This window comes from Oncorhynchus nerka, linkage group LG2 (genome assembly GCF_034236695.1).
Source record: "Oncorhynchus nerka isolate Pitt River linkage group LG2, Oner_Uvic_2.0, whole genome shotgun sequence".
NCBI lineage: Eukaryota > Metazoa > Chordata > Actinopteri > Salmoniformes > Salmonidae > Oncorhynchus > Oncorhynchus nerka.
This window is the reverse complement of record NC_088397.1, coordinates 69,590,595-69,609,167: the sequence shown is the minus strand read 5'-3', so window position 1 is coordinate 69,609,167 and position 18,573 is coordinate 69,590,595. Positions and strand designations below refer to the sequence as shown.

Sequence of the window (18,573 nt, the reverse complement as noted above, 5' to 3'; positions counted from 1 at the left end):
TCATCATGCACAAAGAAATATAGGTGAAATATATATTGTTAGGTTTAATATCCCAAAAAGTCCAGAATTTCCATAAGTTAGGATGAGAAGGGGTAGTTTTACTATTAGATTACATCATCAGCTCATGTGATGTGTTGTGGTTGTGGACTAAAGCATTGAAAAATACATTTAAAAAAATAGTTGGAGAAAACATCTCCCTGATTCTTCCACCTGAATCCCCTGTAAGTCATTGCATGAATTGAAATTAGTGGTAAAAATCAGTTTAGCGTAAATGGATATACTGTACTTAAACTTCCTATTGGACTTAAAATGGTGCGAGGCACAAAAATAATATCTCAATGCTTTGTGCATTTAGGTGTGAAACCTTACGCTTGCACCATGTGTGACATGAGGTTTGTTCAGCGCTACCACCTGACAAGACACTGCCTCACTCATACGGGTACAGTCCGCTCACCGTACCTATCACACATACAAGCTAGTAAAGGATGTTCGTAATGTATTTTCACACACGTAATGAAGGACTGCTAGAAAATAAAAATTTCTCATCTACATAGTTTTGTAGTGATAAATTAGTAAATTGTTGATTTTAAGTTTAAAATACTGCAGCAACACAAATTAATATTTGTACAAGTTCAATTTTTTTATTGTTTAAAGCTAGACCCCTAAAGATCTTCAGCTAATTTAGCTATCATGTGGATGTTGAGATAATAAAAACATTTATTTGAACAATACATCTATAACAATCTATTTCCTGCTATTCCAAACATGAATTGGCCAAGCACTTCCATAAGTAAAACGATATCATATTGTAAGCTTGTTGTGAGACATTGTCTGCAGCTAAGTAGCTATTGCTATAATCATTTTAGTGAAGAATTTAGTTAAAATTTCAAACTACAACTATTTTTTACATTGTCTAATGATTATTTTAGCTAGTTGTTTTGCAGTGGGATTATACGTTCTGCGAAGGCTTTGACACACAATTACAGATTTTGTTCTTAATAGTTTTATTCGGTGCTTAGTTCACAATTAGTTCACAATTGCGTGTGTTGATTGTTGTTAATTAGCTAGTAGTGTTTTATGATGAAAAAAAGTAGTGTTCATTAGAGCTTAATAAACAAGTCAGATTGCCACGTCTTCTCATCCTTGTGATCAACAGCCCCCATCTTCAGGGTCCACATCGTGATATGACACGTAAAGCACTCTTACTGTAATTGTTACATGCTTATGGTAGCAAACAATTATCTCACAATAGTATTTGTAGTGCTAACTTGATTTTTGTGTTGTACTCTTTGGAGTGAGAGCTAATGCATTGCTCTGTGTGTATAGGGGTGAAGCCGTATGCTTGTTCCATGTGTGACATGAGGTTTATTCAGCGTAACCACCTGGAGAGACACAGCCACACTCATACGGGTATGCCCCCATTTACTGTACCCTTATCCCCAATAAAAGCTATTTTAACCAAAACAAATATACGATCACAACAAACTCGAGTTTGGATTGTCATGTCATTTGATGAGCTGTTGAACCAGCCTCAAACTATCAACTTTTCAGGGGCATCGAGTTGGTTTGATTTAAAAAGCAAAAACAAATATCAGTTTCCACTTTTATCTACACATAATGAGTTGATGACAAGACATCTTAAAATGTTACCACAAGTTTAGTTTCTTATCCTTAATTCCTGTCCAGAAACTAGCTCATATTCAATAGTTTGTCTTAGTTTTGATGTCAGAAGATCTAAAGAAACAGTTTCCCATCACTTTAACAAACATTTGTAGATTGGTTATTGTAACCAGTAGACTTTTAAGAGTAAATCATATACAGTTTGTCTGTGGATTTGATGTGATGAATCTGTTTGTGTGCTCTTTTAGGGGAGAAGCCGTTTGCTTGTGACATGTGTGACATGAGGTTTATCCAGCGTTACCATCTGGAGAGACACAAGCGTGTCCACAGCGGAGAGAAGCCTTATCAATGTGAGCGATGCCAGCAGGTAAAATAACTTAGACACAGACGAGGCACAGAGAAAGAGGCACACACATACCCAGGCATGTACATATACACACCTGCATTGGAGAGATGCCATCTGTGTGAGCAGTGCCAACACGTAGAAGAACGTGCCTTGCGTGCTGGCACTGAGGAACACATACACACCCAGACATGCTCACGAAGCACGGAGAGAGCGTCATGCCCTCTTACGTTACAAAACATCTGCCGCAGGGTGAGCAGTGACCGCACATTGGAGAATGGTGTCACAGAGGCACATGTACACGCTATAGGCACGTAGCAAAGACATGCCCTACCAGGTTAGAATTTTATTTTTTAGGGTGAGCAGTGCCAGCACATAAGAGAATGTATTGCATTGGTCATGCACACACACACAGATATACCAACATACGTTGCCTGCCCACGTTAAAAATAAGTCTTCTCCTTATGAACTGTGCCCGCAGGTAAGATAATGTATGCACATACTCTGACATGCAGTCACATTGGTAGCCATGAAGTGCTTTGAAAGGCTGGTCATGGCTCACATCAACACCATCATCCCGGAAACCCTAGACCCACTCCAATTCACATACCGCCCCAACAGATCCACAGATGACGCAATCTCAATCGCACTTCACACTTCCTTTTCCCACCTGGACAAAAGGACCACGTATCTGAAAATGCTGTTCATTGACTACAGTTCAGCGTTCAAGACATTGCAGTGCCAGGACAGCACACTCTCCCTCAACGTGAGCAAGACAAAGGAGATGATCGTGGACTACAGGAAAAGGATTGCCGAACACATCCCCCTTCACGGGGCTGTAGTGGAGCGGGTCGAGAGTTTCAAGTTCCTTGCTGTCCACATCGCCAACAAACTATCATGGTCCAACCACACCAAGACAGTTGTGACGAGAGCACGACAACGCCTTTTCCCCCTCGAGACTGAAAATATTTAGCGTGGGTCCCCAGATCCTCAGTTCTACAGCTGCACCATCGAGAGCATCCTGACCGGTTGCATCACTGCCTGGTATGGCAACTGCTCGGGATTCGACTGCAAGGCGCTACAGAGGGTAGTGCGTACGGCCCGGTATATCACTGGGGTGAAGCTTCCTGCCATCCAGGACCTATATACTAGGCAGTGTCAGAGGAAGGCCCAAAAAATTATCGCTCCAGTCACCCTAGTCGTAGACTCATAGCTACCTCACAGCAAGCGGTACCCAGAGCGCCAAATCTAGGTCCAAAAGGCTTCATAACAGTGTCTACCCCCAAGCCATAAGACTCCTGAACAGCTAATCAAATAGCCTCCCAGACTATTTACAAATTGACCCCCTTTGTTTTTACACTGCTGCTGCTCGCTGTTTATTATCTATGCGTAGGCACTTCACCCCCTACCTACATGTAGAAATGACCTTGACTAACCTGTACCCCTGCACATTGACTCGGTACTGGTACCCCTTGTATATAGCCTCAGTGTTATTTTATTACTTTATTTAGTCTATTTTCTTAACCTACAATGCAGTTCTAAGAAAATAAAGTTAAGGGCTTGTAAGTAAGCATTTCACGGTAAGGTTGTACCTGTTGTATAAGATTGGATTTGATCCACATGCAACAGAAAAGCCCATTGACCAAACGGACACAGTGGGCTTAATTTTATTGGGCATGTGTACACACTCATCTGTTTAAATGAATGCTGCATAAATCCTCCATGTATGTGTTGTAGAACTTCTCGCGGACTGACCGGCTGCTGCGACATCGGCGGCTGTGCCAGGGCCGTGGTGTGGCCAAGGTTGAGAACCAGCCGTGCTGCGAGCCCCGCCCTTACTCCCAGGAGCCCCCACCCGCTCCACCCACCTGGAGCCCCCTTCACCCACCCCCTGGTCGACTGGCTGTCTGACTGACATTCCCTCCCATCCTCCCTCCCTCCATACACACACACCATCTCCCAGAGACAGGACAGGCCACCTAGTCTCACTCAACCCTGCACTCAGTGGCGCCACACTCTGGCAAAGACTGATCCTTCATCTCGGGTCCTGAGGTTACTATGACAGCGGGACAGATGTTTTTGTCTTCTTTTGAGAGCGAGTTTCCTTCGATAATCGCTGGTCTATTTTGTACTTAATCTATTTTTTAAAAGTTGTTTTTTATTATTATTTAGATGTATTGTTTGTGCTGTTGGTGGTACTCTCTGGTAGAGGGGGTAGGTGTTAATGTTTGTTACACCATAACAATGATGAAGTGGGATATATATATATATAACAATAAACAACACAGGACGTTTGTAGAAAATGTAGTTTGTGAAAGAAAAAAAGAGTTGTCAGACAATGGTACAGGTGTCAGAACTAAAACTAAAAAGGGGTTCCATAAAGTTTGATTTTAGGACGATATAGGCAAGTGGAGGATGTCCTAACAGGTCAGAAATGAAGGGTCAGGTCAGAGGATATTGTGGTTCTTGTTGGATAAAGTTGCTGATGACTCAGGAAGTGGAACAGACATGATGATAGCGTTAGCAAGTTACATTACACCCTTTAACTGTGTATGTACGGAGGTCTATGGGAGCAGGTCGCAGGCTCTCTTTTACAGTCAGTTCTTATAAAGATGTACGTGGAAAACAACGGCACAAGATGGCAGCTTCAGCAAGTTCCATTACTTTGTTTGTACAGATCCTCATGTTGAGAGCATAGCAGGAGGTATACACAGTCTTGTGGCCTTAGAGCATGCTTATGTTATTTGTTTAATTTTCCTTTTGTTTTTTTTAGTTCATGGTTTAATTATAATTTTCAGATACGATTATAAGGATGCGCCACTGCCTTTTTAAAAGCTGGGTATGTTTTTCCAAAGCTGTCACCCTTATAGAACACTGCTTACTACAATGGCACTATAAGGCATAGGCAAATATTCCTTCATCTGTTTGTTGAGAATTGATATAGTGCTGGTTATTATTGGTAATAATTTAACCCTGGGTTCCTGAATGATTACGTGAGGGGAGTTTGACAATTCCAGTGAGATGCTAATAGTGCTAACTTCAATTTGTCAGGCAGTGCTTTGGCCAGCTAAAGGCCATACAGATAATTTTTCTCATAGTTAAATGAACACTTGTTTCACTTTGCTACACACTAACAAATGCCTTTAACTGAGATTGGGGTAGGTGTGTATAAAGGATTTCTGTCATGTTCTTTCGGGGGTTAGCCTTAACTCGAATAAGATCTCTCTTAAATAATCATTGTAGTGTAAAATTATATTGTAATGAATGACTGTAACCTGTACTGAACTTTTGAACATGTCTGTGGTTTACCCCCTCCAAGTGTAATGGCTACAGAGCACAGAGATGCTTTCATTAATGTCTATCTACTCTTGTCCTGGTTAATCAGTATTCCTATTGGTGGTGTTCCACAGCAGCCTGTCTGTGGGCTTGTAGAGCAGTTTAGGGAAGGATCTCTGAAACCTGGTACTGAGGACCAGTGTGTGCTGGACTTCACTTAAACTGAGTCATTGAATTGAATGATTCTCAATGTTGCCAGGCTACTACTGTTAGTGAAACCAATGTACTTTTGTTTATTTAGTAATGCCAAATGTATATTCCAGAAATGTTGCGATGTACAGTCTGCAGTAGTTAAGATATTTAACTGTTTTAAAAATGCCTGAGTGATTAAATGATGCAATCCAGCAAACAGGGGTATTCTAGTACCAGGGTTAAGAAACTGCAGCTTACTGTATGAATTGGCAACCCCTTGCCCCAAGAAATGTGGAAAGGATGCCACCTGTAACCACCACTACCCACTAGTGAGGCCACAGGGCAAGGTTGGTTGCCATTAACTGTTAAAGCCCTCTCAGTTCTGTCCTTTTAAGTATTGTTCTCAATCTCATGATGAAAATGCAATAGAATCTTTTGAGTCTGATCAGTTAATACAGTGAGGTTTATTTTCTTCTTAGGGTCAGGTAAAGGATGGTGCGGTTAGAGAAGAGCTCCTTGCTCTCTGCTCTACTGTATTTGACGATTCTGGTAATGTTTCAAGGACCTTTTCTTCTGATAATATAAACACTGGAGTGATAAAAACAAAAGTAAAAAACATGAAATATGGATAATTTTTTAAAAACTGTTCTAGATTTTAGTCTTTAGACAGAGCCTCTTACTACTCAACTTGACAAAGATGGCAGAACCATTTGGATCAGTACTGTGTTGAGAGCACAGGGCGTTTTAGTAATTTCAAGATTAGAGGTGGTAGTACCTCAAGAAAATGACTGTGTTTATACAGGTCCCCTTCTATTTGTAGTGAATTATATTGATAGAAATATTAGGTAAGCAACAGCATCTACATTAGCTATCACAAGTTAGTATTTTCTTTGTCTTTATTAGTCTTGCATGCAGAGTTATGGTCCTCAGTTAAGATAGGATCTTATATTGATTATTATTTTGTCTAAGCAAAATACGTGCATAAAAATAACTTCTTTAAAAAATGTTACATTTGATTATTGTAAAAATGGGGAAACTAATATGTACCCTTGTGATCCAATTAGTTTTAATTGTAAGGGGAGAGGCTTCCTACCATTATGCTGAAATAAAATACTTTATAAAAGACTTGAGTTTTGTTTCCTCTGTTTACTCCAACAGCCTTGTCTGGGTGGATAATCAGTGATATGAATATATCAAATTGTATTGGTCACAGACGTGTTTAGCAGATGTTATTGCGCGTGTAGCGAAATGCTTGTGAAAGTGATGTTCTTTGAGGGCCGTCGCGGTATCGGCTTGAGGGGGGATATACATAGCTGTGACTATAACCGAAGAAAATTGTCTTGGGAGATAAAACGGTCAGCATTTGTTTGAGGTATTCTAGGTCGGTTGAACAAAAGGACTTGAGTTCCTGTACGTTATCACAATTACACCATGAGTCCTCAAGAGGGAACCAAAGTTGAGAGGAAATATGAGATGTGTGCAGAAAGACTAGTCAGTGTCATATTGTAGATTCCTGATAATCAGAGTACCAGTCTACACTATCATGCCAACTTCTCATTGTCGTGCCAAACACATTTGTCTTGTCAATGAGCACGAACTGATCTGGGACCAGGCTAATATCACACCACTACCTGGCTAGAATGTATGTTCTTTGGTTTATTGAAACATTGCTAAGCTACATACTCATTATTGGGACTGATATATATATATATATATATATATAAACACTGCTCAAAAAAATAAAGGGAACACTAAAATAACACATCCTAGATCTGAATGAATGAAATATTCTTATTAAATACTTTTTTCCTTACATAGTTGAATGTGCTGACAACAATCACAAAAATGATCAATGGAAATCACATTTATCAACCCATGGAGGTCTGGATTTGGAGTCACACTCAAAATTAAAGTGGAAAACCACACTACAGGCTGATCCAACTTTGATGTAATGTCCTTAAAACAAGTCAAAATTAGGCTCAGTAGTGTGTGTGGCCTCCATGTGCCTATATGACCTCCCTACAATGCATGGGCATGCTCCTGATGAGGTGGCGGATGGTCTCCTGAGGGATTTCCTCCCAGACCTGGACTAAAGCATCCGCCAACTCCTGGACAGTCTGTGGTGCAACATGGCGTTGGTGGATGGAGCGAGACATGATGTCCCAGATGTGCACAATTGGATTCAGGTCTGGGGAATGGGTGGGCCAGTCCATAGCATCAATGCCTTCCTCTTGCAGGAACTGCTGACACACTCCAGCCACATGAGGTCTAGCATTGTCTTGCATTAGGAGGAACCCAGGGCCAACCGCACCAGCATATGGTCTCACAAGGGGTCTGAGGATCTCATCTCGGTACCTAATGGCAGTCAGGCTACCTCTGGCGAGCACATGGAGGGCTGTGCGGCCCCCCAAAGAAATGCCACCCCACCCCATGACTGACCCACCGCCAAACCGGTCATGCTGGAGGTTGTTGCAGGCAGCAGAACATTTTCCACGTCGTCTCCAGACTGTCACGTCTGTCACATGTGCTCAGTGTGAACCTGCTTTCATCTGTGAAGAGCACAGGGCGCCAGTGGCGAATTTGCCATTCTTGGTGTTCTCTGGCAAATGCCAAACGTCCTGCACGGTGTTGGGCTGTAAGCACAACCCCCACCTGTGGACGTCGGGCCCTCATACCACCCTTATGGAGTCTGTTTCTGACCGTTTGAGCAGACACATGCACATTTGTGGCCTGCTGGAGGTCATTTTGCAGGGTTCTGGCAGTGCTCCTCCTTGCACAAAGGCAGAGGTAGCGGTCCTGCTGCTGGGTTGTGGCCCTCCTACGGCCTCCTCCACATCTCCTGATGTACTGGCCTGTCTCTTGGTTGGGCCTCCATGCTCTGGACACTACGCTGACAGACACAGCAAACCTTCTTGCCACAGCTCGCATTGATGTGTCATCCTGGATGAGCTGCACTACCTGAGCCACTTGTGTGGGTTGTAGACTCCGTCTCATGCTACCACTAGAGTGAAAGCACCGCCAGCATTCAAAAGTGACCAAAACATCAGCCAGGAAGCATAGGAACTGAGAAGTGGTCTGTGGTCACCACCTGCAGAACCACTCCTTTATTGGGGGTGTTTTGCTAATTGCCTATAATTTCCACCTGTTGTCTATTCCATTTGCAAAACAGCATGTGAAATGTATTGTCAATCAGTGTTGCATCAGTGAACAGTTTGATTTCACAGAAGTGTGATTGACTTGGAGTTACATTGTGTTGTTTAAGTGTTCCCTTTATTTTTTTGAGCAGTGTATATATATAAAAACTTGTGGCGGTAATTGTCCTTTAGAGACCCTACCCCAGGCGGTAGTTGGTGTCAAATCAAATTGTATTTGTCACATGCGCCGAATACAAATGGTGTAGACTTTCCAGTGAAACGCTTTACTTCCAAACCCTTTTCCCAACGATGCAGAGTTCATAAAAACACGAGGCATGAAGCTATATACAGGGAGTACCAATACCATATCAATGTGCAGGGGTACAAGGTAATTGAGGTAGGTACAGTGCCTTGCGAAAGTATTCGGCCCCCTTGAACTTTGCGACCTTTTGCCACATTTCAGGCTTCAAACATAAAGATATAAAACTGTATTTTTTTGTGAAGAATCAACAACAAGTGGGACACAATCATGAAGTGGAACGACATTTATTGGATATTTCAAACTTTTTTAACAAATCAAAAACTGAAAAATTGGGCGTGCAAAATTATTCAGCCCCTTTACTTTCAGTGCAGCAAACTCTCTCCAGAAGTTCAGTGAGGATCTCTGAATGATCCAATGTTGACCTAAATGACTAATGATGATAAATACAATCCACCTGTGTGTAATCAAGTCTCCGTATAAATGCACCTGCACTGTGATAGTCTCAGAGGTCCGTTAAAAGCGCAGAGAGCATCATGAAGAACAAGGAACACACCAGGCAGGTCCGAGATACTGTTGTGAAGAAGTTTAAAGCCGGATTTGGATACAAAAAGATTTCCCAAGCTTTAAACAGCCCAAGGAGCACTGTGCAAGCGATAATATTGAAATGGAAGGAGTATCAGACCACTGCAAATCTACCAAGACCTGGCCGTCCCTCTAAACTTTCAGCTCATACAAGGAGAAGACTGATCAGAGATGCAGCCAAGAGGCCCATGATCACTCTGGATGAACTGCAGAGATCTACAGCTGAGGTGGGAGACTCTGTCCATAGGACGACAATCAGTCGTATATTGCACAAATCTGGCCTTTATGGAAGAGTGGCAAGAAGAAAGCCATTTCTTAAAGATATCCATAAAAAGTGTCGTTTAAAGTTTGCCACAAGCCACCTGGGAGACACACCAAACATGTGGAAGAAGGTGCTCTGGTCAGATGAAACCAAAATTGAACTTTTTGGCAACAATGCAAAACGTTATGTTTGGCGTAAAAGCAACACAGCTCATCACCCTGAACACACCATCCCCACTGTCAAACATGGTGGTGGCAGCATCATGGTTTGGGCCTGCTTTTCTTCAGCAGGGACAGGGAAGATGGTTAAAATTGATGGGAAGATGGATGGAGCCAAATACAGGACCATTCTGGAAGAAAACCTGATGGAGTCTGCAAAAGACCTGAGACTGGGACGGAGATTTGTCTTCCAACAAGACAATGATCCAAAACATAAAGCAAAATCTACAATGGAATGGTTCAAAAATAAACATATCCAGGTGTTAGAATGGCCAAGTCAAAGTCCAGACCTGAATCCAATCGAGAATCTGTGGAAAGAACTGAAAACTGCTGTTCACAAATGCTCTCCATCCAACCTCACTGAGCTCGAGCTGTTTTGCAAGGAGGAATGGGAAAAAAAATTCAGTCTCTCGATGTGCAAAACTGATAGAGACATACCCCAAGCGACTTACAGCTGTAATCGCAGCAAAAGGTGGCGCTACAAAGTATTAACTTAAGGGGGCTGAATAATTTTGCACGCCCAATTTTTCAGTTTTTGATTTGTTAAAAAAGTTTGAAATATCCAATAAATGTCGTTCCACTTCATGATTGTGTCCCACTTGTTGTTGATTCTTCACAAAAAAAATACAGTTTTATATCTTTATGTTTGAAGCCTGAAATGTGGCAAAAGGTCGCAAAGTTCAAGGGGGCCGAATACTTTCGCAAGGCACTGTATGTACATATAGGCAGGAGTAAAGTGACTAGGCATCAGGCTAGAGGAGTAGAAAAACAGTTGCAGAAGTGTATGAGTGTGTTTGTGTGCATATGTAGTGTGTACTGTGTGTGTGGGTACTGTATGATATAAAGTGTGGGTAGTCTTGAGTGTGCATAGGGTCAATGTAGATAGTCCAGGTAACCACTTCATTAACTATTTAACAGTCATGGGCATGGCTTGGGGATAGAAGCTGTCTCAGAGCTTGTTGGTGTAAGGCCTGATGCTCCGGTACCGTTTGCCAGATGGTAGCAGAGAGAACAGTCTGTGGCTTGGGTGGCTGAAGTCTTTGGCAGTTTTCGGACCTTCCTCTCCATGTGTTGGCATGAACTCAAAGGGCATTGTTGGTGTAACTGCTCCAAATCTCTTCAAGTCAAATTAAACGGCCCACTTTGCTTTAAATTAAAACGTGTTTGCAGTGATCCAGAAGTTCTTTGGAATGTACAGGTATTTCCCCAGAAACACTGACTGTGGTCCTTCTCTGTCCATTCCACATCCCCCTCAAACCATCAACACTTGCGGAGGAGGAGGGCTGATCATAACGGCATGGAGGGGAGGAGGAGAAGAACGTGGAGTTAGTCAGGGGTGTCCTCTAAGGCCTGCCTTTCTATTGTCTAGCTGCCTGTGCTTTCCCAAATGCCCTGTGAATGTTGTGTGTACAAATAGGATAAGGCACTGTTTTGTCCTGGTAATGCACCCACCACCATCCAATTGAAATGGTCTTGTGTGTATGGTGCTGTAATAAAGTATGTATGCAGAAGGGTGTTCTGGAAAAAGTATCCACAAATTCAGGATAGTGTTGAGTTAACCTGCAACAAAGCAGGTTAGTTGTGGAGGATTCATTCATTCCCATGATTTCTAAGTTCATTTGAGATAAATAAATAAAAAATACTCTCTAACTCATTGATCCTGCTTTTCTTTGTTTCGCTTAAACTCCCCCCCAAAAGATCTTGGTATTTGTTTCATTAGTCGATTGTTGATACAGCCGGTATGATTGGTTTCCTTTAAGCTTCACTACCTCAGATGGTTTCCTACACACTGACTGCAATGCTATCAGACTTTTTGGGGTCTAATGAAACCATCTCACTGAGGCATCACTCATAGAGGACTTGCTCTCTCTCCATTCCCTCCAGTCTCTCCCTTTTTCGAGGGGTTCAGCCATAGACTAATTTACAGCACCCTGGGGCTCCGAGCACTTAACACAGAGCCATCCTAAGTGAGGGGAGATTATGGTTGCTGATGGGGTGAAAGGTCACTGCTAGGGTGTGTGCATCTTTTCATAAAGTAGGTGTCTGGGTAGAGTTTTCAGTGTTTCTCTAGATAACGGACACCTGGTAAGGTTGCAGACAGTTTGGTTGGACACATTACAGTGGGGTAGATTATAGAGTTTTGATAAAGCTTTTATTTATCTCATTGATCTTTCAGATGTTTCTGAAATCAGAGAGTTAAACCCTCCTTTCCTTTCTCATGGTTTGAGCCTCGATCCCTCACTGTCATAAATCAGTACAAATGATTTAAAAGCACCCCAGACTCAGACACCCCACTCCTCCCACCATGAGGTACAGGGGTGGCCTGTCATTTAGTGGTTAATTAACAAATGAATCAGCGGCTCTGCAAATGCAGTGATTGACCCTTGGTTATCCATCACAGGATCACCATGGTTACTGTCTGTGGTAATTAAAGATTATATTTAAGGTCGCAGATACATGTCCTGGAGGGGTCTGTGGTTTCATGTCAGCATTTACACACACACACACACACACACACACACACACACACACACACACACACACACACACACCCACACACACACACACACACACACACACACACACACACGCAATGTTGACTAAAAATAATATTTTTGTAATATAATGACTATGAGGTGCAGATTCTGAGCTTTAGGATATTTTCATCCTTATCGGGTGAACCGTTTAGAAATTACACCAGTTTTTGTACATTTTAGGGGACCAAAAGTATTGGGACAAATTCACTTATATGTGTATTAAAGTATTCAAAATCTTATTTGATCCCATATTCCTAGCATGTAATGATTACATCAAGCTTGTGACTCTATACACTTGTTGGATGCATTTGCTGTTTGTTCCAGTTTGTTTCAAAAGTCACTTTTATTGTAAATAAGAATATAATGGGTTTCTGAACACTTCTACCTTAATGTGGATGCTACAATGATTTGTATTTATTTATTTAACCCTTATTTTACCAAGTAAGTTGACTGAGAACACATTCTCATTGACAGCAACGACCTGGGGAATAGTTACAGGGGCTGAGGAGGGGGGATGAATGAGCCAATTGGAAGCTGGGGATGATTAGGTGGCTATTATGAAATGAGGGCCAGATTGGGAATTTAGACGCACACATGTCATACCCACAAGACATGCTAACCTCTCACCATTGGCCTCCCGGGTGGCGCAGTGGTTAAAGGGCGCTGTACTGCAGCGCCAGCTGTGCCATCAGAGTCCCTGGGTTCGCGCCCAGGCTCTGTCGTAACCGGCCGCGACCGGGAGGTCCGTGGGACGACGCACAATTGGCCTAGCGTCGTCCGGCTTGTCCTTGTCTCATCGCGCACCAGCGACTCCTGTGGTGGGCCGGGCGCAGTGCGCGCTAACCAAGGTTGCCAGGTGCACGGTGTACCCTCCGACACATTGGTGCGGCCGGGTTGGATGCAAGCAGTACGGCTGGTTGGGTTGTGTATCGGAGGACACATGACTTTCAACCTTCGTCTCTCCTGAGCCCGTATGGGAGTTGTAGCGATGAGACAAGATATTAGCTACTACAATAATTGGATACCATGAAATTGGGGAGAAAAAATGGGGTAAAAATACAAAATAAAAAAAACTCTCACCATTACATTAAAAGGGAGGTTAGCATTTTGGGGGCTATTTTGGGGCCTTTTGCTTTCTCATTAATCATTATTCCTGATTCATTCAGGATTATCTATAATCATGGTTGCGTTCACATTAATGTAGAAGTGTTTAGAAATGTTATCATTTACAATAAAAGTGACTCCAAAATACATACATTACTGCACCACCCATCAATTTATACTGGGCACAAAATAATATGAAACACAACCAAAACAAACAGAAAATGCATCCAACAAGTTTGTATTTACAAGCTTGATGTAGTCATTGGGTGCTAGGAATATGGGACCAAATACTTAACATTTTACTATTTCAATACACATATAAAGTTAATTTGTCCTACTGGTCCCCTATGTGCAAAAAGTTCTGTAACTTCTAAACGGTTCGCTGGATGAGAATACCCTCAAATTAAAGATGTCATAGTCATTGTATAATTTCAAGTACAGAGCCAAAACAACAAAAAAGGTGTCACTGTGCCAATACTTTTGGCACAAAACTGTATACTGTATCAACAACTAACCACTCTGTGCCAGATCTAGAAGAAAAAAAATATTTCAGCTTAGTGAGTGTCAGCTTGTTTACTCAGCAGTGAGAATGGATTTTGAGAGGACCGTCTGAGTTATTTTAGAGGGAGAGTGTGCATTAGCTTTAACTTCAACCATGATTTAGACTGGTCAACACTAGTGTATGGAGGGGGATCAGATAAGTCATCTTAATTAAGGATAGGGCTGTTTACTGCCCCCTTTGGAGGAATTGGGTGCCCATATTAAACATAATTTTTTTTTGTCAAAAGTTGCTAATATATGCATATAAAAAATATTATTGAATAGAAAACACTCTAAAGCTTCTAAAACCGTTTAAATTATGTCTGTATGTAAAGCAGAACTCTCAGGGCAGTCATTCTCCCAAACTCTCTCTTGTCATGAGAAAAGTTGGCCCAACTTTGACGTCATCGCCCCCACCCTTCCCAAGCACTTACAGGTCTGGGAACAGTCCCTATGTGTTCAGCGCGATGCCTGCTTTCAATGGGGCTTCTCATTGTGAGAATCGCATGCTCACGAGAGTTTTAGCGGGCCGAAACCTCTCGGTCACACAAAAAAAAAGGTTACTATTATGCACGCTCTGCTCGGGTGATGTCATAGTTTGACAAGTTTACTCGACATATAATATGTAATTTCGACATTTTGGTGCGCATCCACTTGACTTTTGGCTGCATTTCAACCGAAATGTGTCGTGTTTGAGAACCGAAAGACACAGACTTGAAAACTAAACGCTGTTTTGGTAAGTATAATCCCTTCCAGGTCTTCTGATGGAAGAACAGCAAAGGTAAGGGAATATTTATGTGGTAAATTTGGGTTTCTGTGGACTCCAAGATAGAGGAGCCATAATGCTACTTTCTGAGCGCCGTCTCATATTATAGCCTAGTGAACGAAACCTGTAACGTTAAAAATAAATGTAACACAGCGATTGCATTTAGAAGAAGTGTATCTTGCTATACATATGTAAAACATGCATATTTAGTCAAAGTTTATGATGTGTATTCCTTGTTAGCTGACGTTATCTGCCGGAGCTATCGTCATTTCTCCGGACATTTGAGTAGCATTTTTTGAACGATGCATCATTGTAAACAGAGATTTATGGATATATATAGCATATTATTGAAAAAAACATAAATGTACTGTGTAACATGTTATATTACTGTCATCTGATGAAGATTTCAAAAGGTTAGTGAAATTATTTTTCTTTTAACCCTGCGTGTGTTGATTGCATATTTTTTCCAACTTGGCTATGCAAATGAGCTATGTCTGCGGTGGTGGTTTGACATAAATATGTGCTATGTTTTCGCCGTAAAACATTTTAGAAATCTGACTTGCTGGGTAGATAAACAACTTGTTTATCTTTCATTTGAGCTGTTGGACTTGTTAATGTGTGGAGGTTAAATATTTTTAGGAATATTTTTTGCGTTCCATGCGCCACATTCCAGCTGACCGTGTGGGGGGGTGTTCCAAATTTATCCCCCGCTTATCCCATTCCAGAGAACTGGAATTTCACATGCTTTTAAAGTCTGTAAATTCCTAACAAGGAAAAATGACACACATTGCTGCTTTCCATTGGATTATGTGTTGAAGAGATAGAAAAATGACTGCCATTAACACCACCAGACTGGAGAAGTACTACTTTATAATACTTTACTTCTACTACTTGGTGCTACCACATCTACTCGTCCCATTGTGTCTGTGATTACACAACAGTAGTAAGCTTGATTACCAATGATGACAAGACTGGGAGTGTGGGAGTGTAGGGCCTGGAAAACAATCTCTCTCTCAATGTCAACAAAACAAAGGAGATGATTGTGGACTTCAGGAAACAGCAGAGGGTGCACCCCTCTATCTACATCAACTGGACCGCAGTCGAGAAGGTGGAAAGCTTCAAGGTGTGCAAATCACTGACAGACTGAAATGGACCACTCACACAGATACTGTGGTGAAGAAGGCGCAACAGAGCCTCTTCAACTGTCAGGAGGCTAAAGAAATTGAGCTTGTCACCTAAAATCCTCACTAATTTTTACAGATGCACAATTGAAAGTATCCTATTGGGCTGTATCACTGCCTGGTACGGCAACTGCACCGCCCAAAACCGCAAGGCTCTCCAGAGGGTGGTGCGGTCTGCCCAACGCATCACTGGGGGCAAACTACCCACCCTCCAGGACACCTACAGCACCCGATGTCACATCAGTCAGGAAGTTAAAGCTTGGTCACAAATGGGTTTTCCAAACAAACAATGACCCCAAGCATACTTCCAAAGTTGTGGCAAAATGGCTTAAGGACAACAGAATCAAGGTATTGGAGTGGCCATCACAAAGCCCTGACCTCAATCCAATAGAAAATGTGTGGACAGAACTGAAAAAGCGTGTGCGAGCAAGGAGGCCTACAAACCGGACTCAGTTACACCAGCTCTGTCAGGAGGAATGGGCCAAAATTCACCCAACCTATTGTGGGAAGCTTGTGAAAGGCTACCCAAAAAGTTTGAAAGTTAAACAATTTAAAGGCAATGCTACCAAATACTAATTGAGTGTATGTAAACTTCTGACCCACTGGGAATGTGAGGAAAGAAATAAAAGCAGAAATAAATAATTCTCTACTATTATTCTTACATTTCAACATTCTTAAAACAAAGTGGTGATCCTAACTGACCTAAAACAGGGAATTGGTACTAGGATTAAAAATTAATTGTGAAAAACTGAGTTTAAATGTATTTGGCTACTGTATCTACATGTGTATGTTATCGTGTGTGTGTGTGTGTGTGTATATATATATATACACAGTACTACATAGAGCCATGACTACATGGAACTCTATTCCACATCAAGTAACTCATGCCGGCAGTAAAATTAGATTTAAAAAATAGATTAAAAAAAACACCTTATAGAACAGCGGGGACTGTGAAGCAATATATATATATATATGTATGCATGTGTCTGTGGACACCCATGTATACCCCACAAGACATACCACAAGCGGTCTCTTCACAGTTCCCAAATCCAGAACAGACTATGGGAGGCACACAGTACTACATAGAGCCATGACTACATGGAACTCTATTCCACATCAAGTAACTGATGCAAGCAGTAAAATTATATTTAAAAAATAGATTAAAAAACACCTTATAGAACAGCGGGGACTGTGAAGCAACACAAACATTGGCACAGACACATGCATACATATATATATATATATATATTGCTTCACAGTCCCCGCTGTTCTATAAGGTGTTTTTTAATCTATTTTTCATTCACTAGTGAATTCACCCCGTGTGGTTCTGGGATTTTTGCTCACCGTGATCATTTTGACCCCACGGGGTAAGATCTTGCGTGGAGCCCCAGATCGAGGGAGATTATCAGTGGTCTTGTATGTCTTTCATTTCCTAAGAATTGCTCCCACAGTTGATTTCTTCAAACCAAGCTGCTTACCTGGTGCAGGTCTACAATTTTGTTTCTGGTGTCCTTTGACAGCTCTTTGGTCTTGGCCATAGTGGAGTTTGGAGTGTGACTGTTTGAGGTTGTGGACAGGTGTCTTTTATACTGATAACAAGTTCAAACAGGTGCCATTAATACAGGTAACAAGTGGAGGACAGAGGAACCTCTTAAATAAGAAGTTACAGGTCTGTGAGAGCCAGAAATCTTGCTTGTTTGTAGGTGACCAAATACTTATTTTCCACCATAACTTGCAAATAAATTAATAAAAAATCCTACAATGTGATTTTCTGGATTTCTTCCCCTCATTTTGTCTGTCATAGTTGAAGTGTACCTATGATGAAAACTACAGGCCTCTCTCATCTTTTTAAGTGGGAGAACTTGCACAATTAGTGGCTGACTAAATACTTTTTTGCCCCACTGTATAGGGCAAGGCAGCTCTAACCAACATCTCCCATCTCGTCTCATTGATTGGACTCCAGGTTAGCTGACTCCTGACTCCAATTAGCTATTGGAGAAGTCATTAGCCTAGGGGTTCACATACTTTTTCCAACCTACACTGTGAATGTTTAAATTATGTATTCAATATAAACAACATAAATACAATAATTTGTGTATTATTAGTTTAAGCACATTATGTTTGTCTATTGTTGTGACTTAGATGAAGGTCAGATCAAATTTTATGACCAATTTATGCAGAAAACCATGTAATTCCAAAGGGTTCACATACTTTTTCTTGCCACTGCATATAATTTACATTTACATTACATTTAAGTCATTTAGCAGACGCTCTTATCCAGAGCGACTTACAAATTGGTGCGTTCACCTTAAGACATCCAGTGGAACAGCCACTTTACAATAGTGCATCTAAATCTTTTAAGGGGGGGTGAGAAGGATTACTTTATCCTATCCTAGGTATTCCTGAAAGAGGTGGGGTTTCAGGTGTCTCCGGAAGGTGGTGATTGATTCCGCTGTCCTGGCGTCGTGAGGGAGTTTGTTCCACCATTGGGGGGCCAGAGCAGCGAACAGTTTTGACTGGGCTGAGCGGGAACTGTACTTCCTCAGTGGTAGGGAG

General features: G+C 41.7%; 1 protein-coding gene across 29 annotated transcripts in view; it reads left to right on the top strand.

Annotated features, from left to right (window-relative positions):
* LOC115140752 (gastrula zinc finger protein XlCGF58.1-like) overlaps nucleotides 1-6,556 on the top strand; it is a 40,053-nt gene extending 33,497 nt beyond the window's left edge. For 21 of the 29 annotated variants that reach the window (XM_029679294.2, XM_029679090.2, XM_029679326.2 and 18 more), the window contains 4 exons: nucleotides 356-439; nucleotides 1,327-1,410; nucleotides 1,869-1,987; nucleotides 3,701-6,556. In XM_029679294.2, the coding sequence (XP_029535154.1) occupies nucleotides 356-439; nucleotides 1,327-1,410; nucleotides 1,869-1,987; nucleotides 3,701-3,874 (461 nt within the window). In that variant the 3' untranslated portion in view covers nucleotides 3,875-6,556. The remainder of the gene's footprint in view (nucleotides 1-355; nucleotides 440-1,326; nucleotides 1,411-1,868; nucleotides 1,988-3,700) is intronic. The other 8 variants (XM_029679335.2, XM_029679306.2, XM_029679260.2 and 5 more) reach the window with 3 other exon arrangements.
* The last annotated feature ends 12,017 nt before the right edge of the window (nucleotides 6,557-18,573 follow it).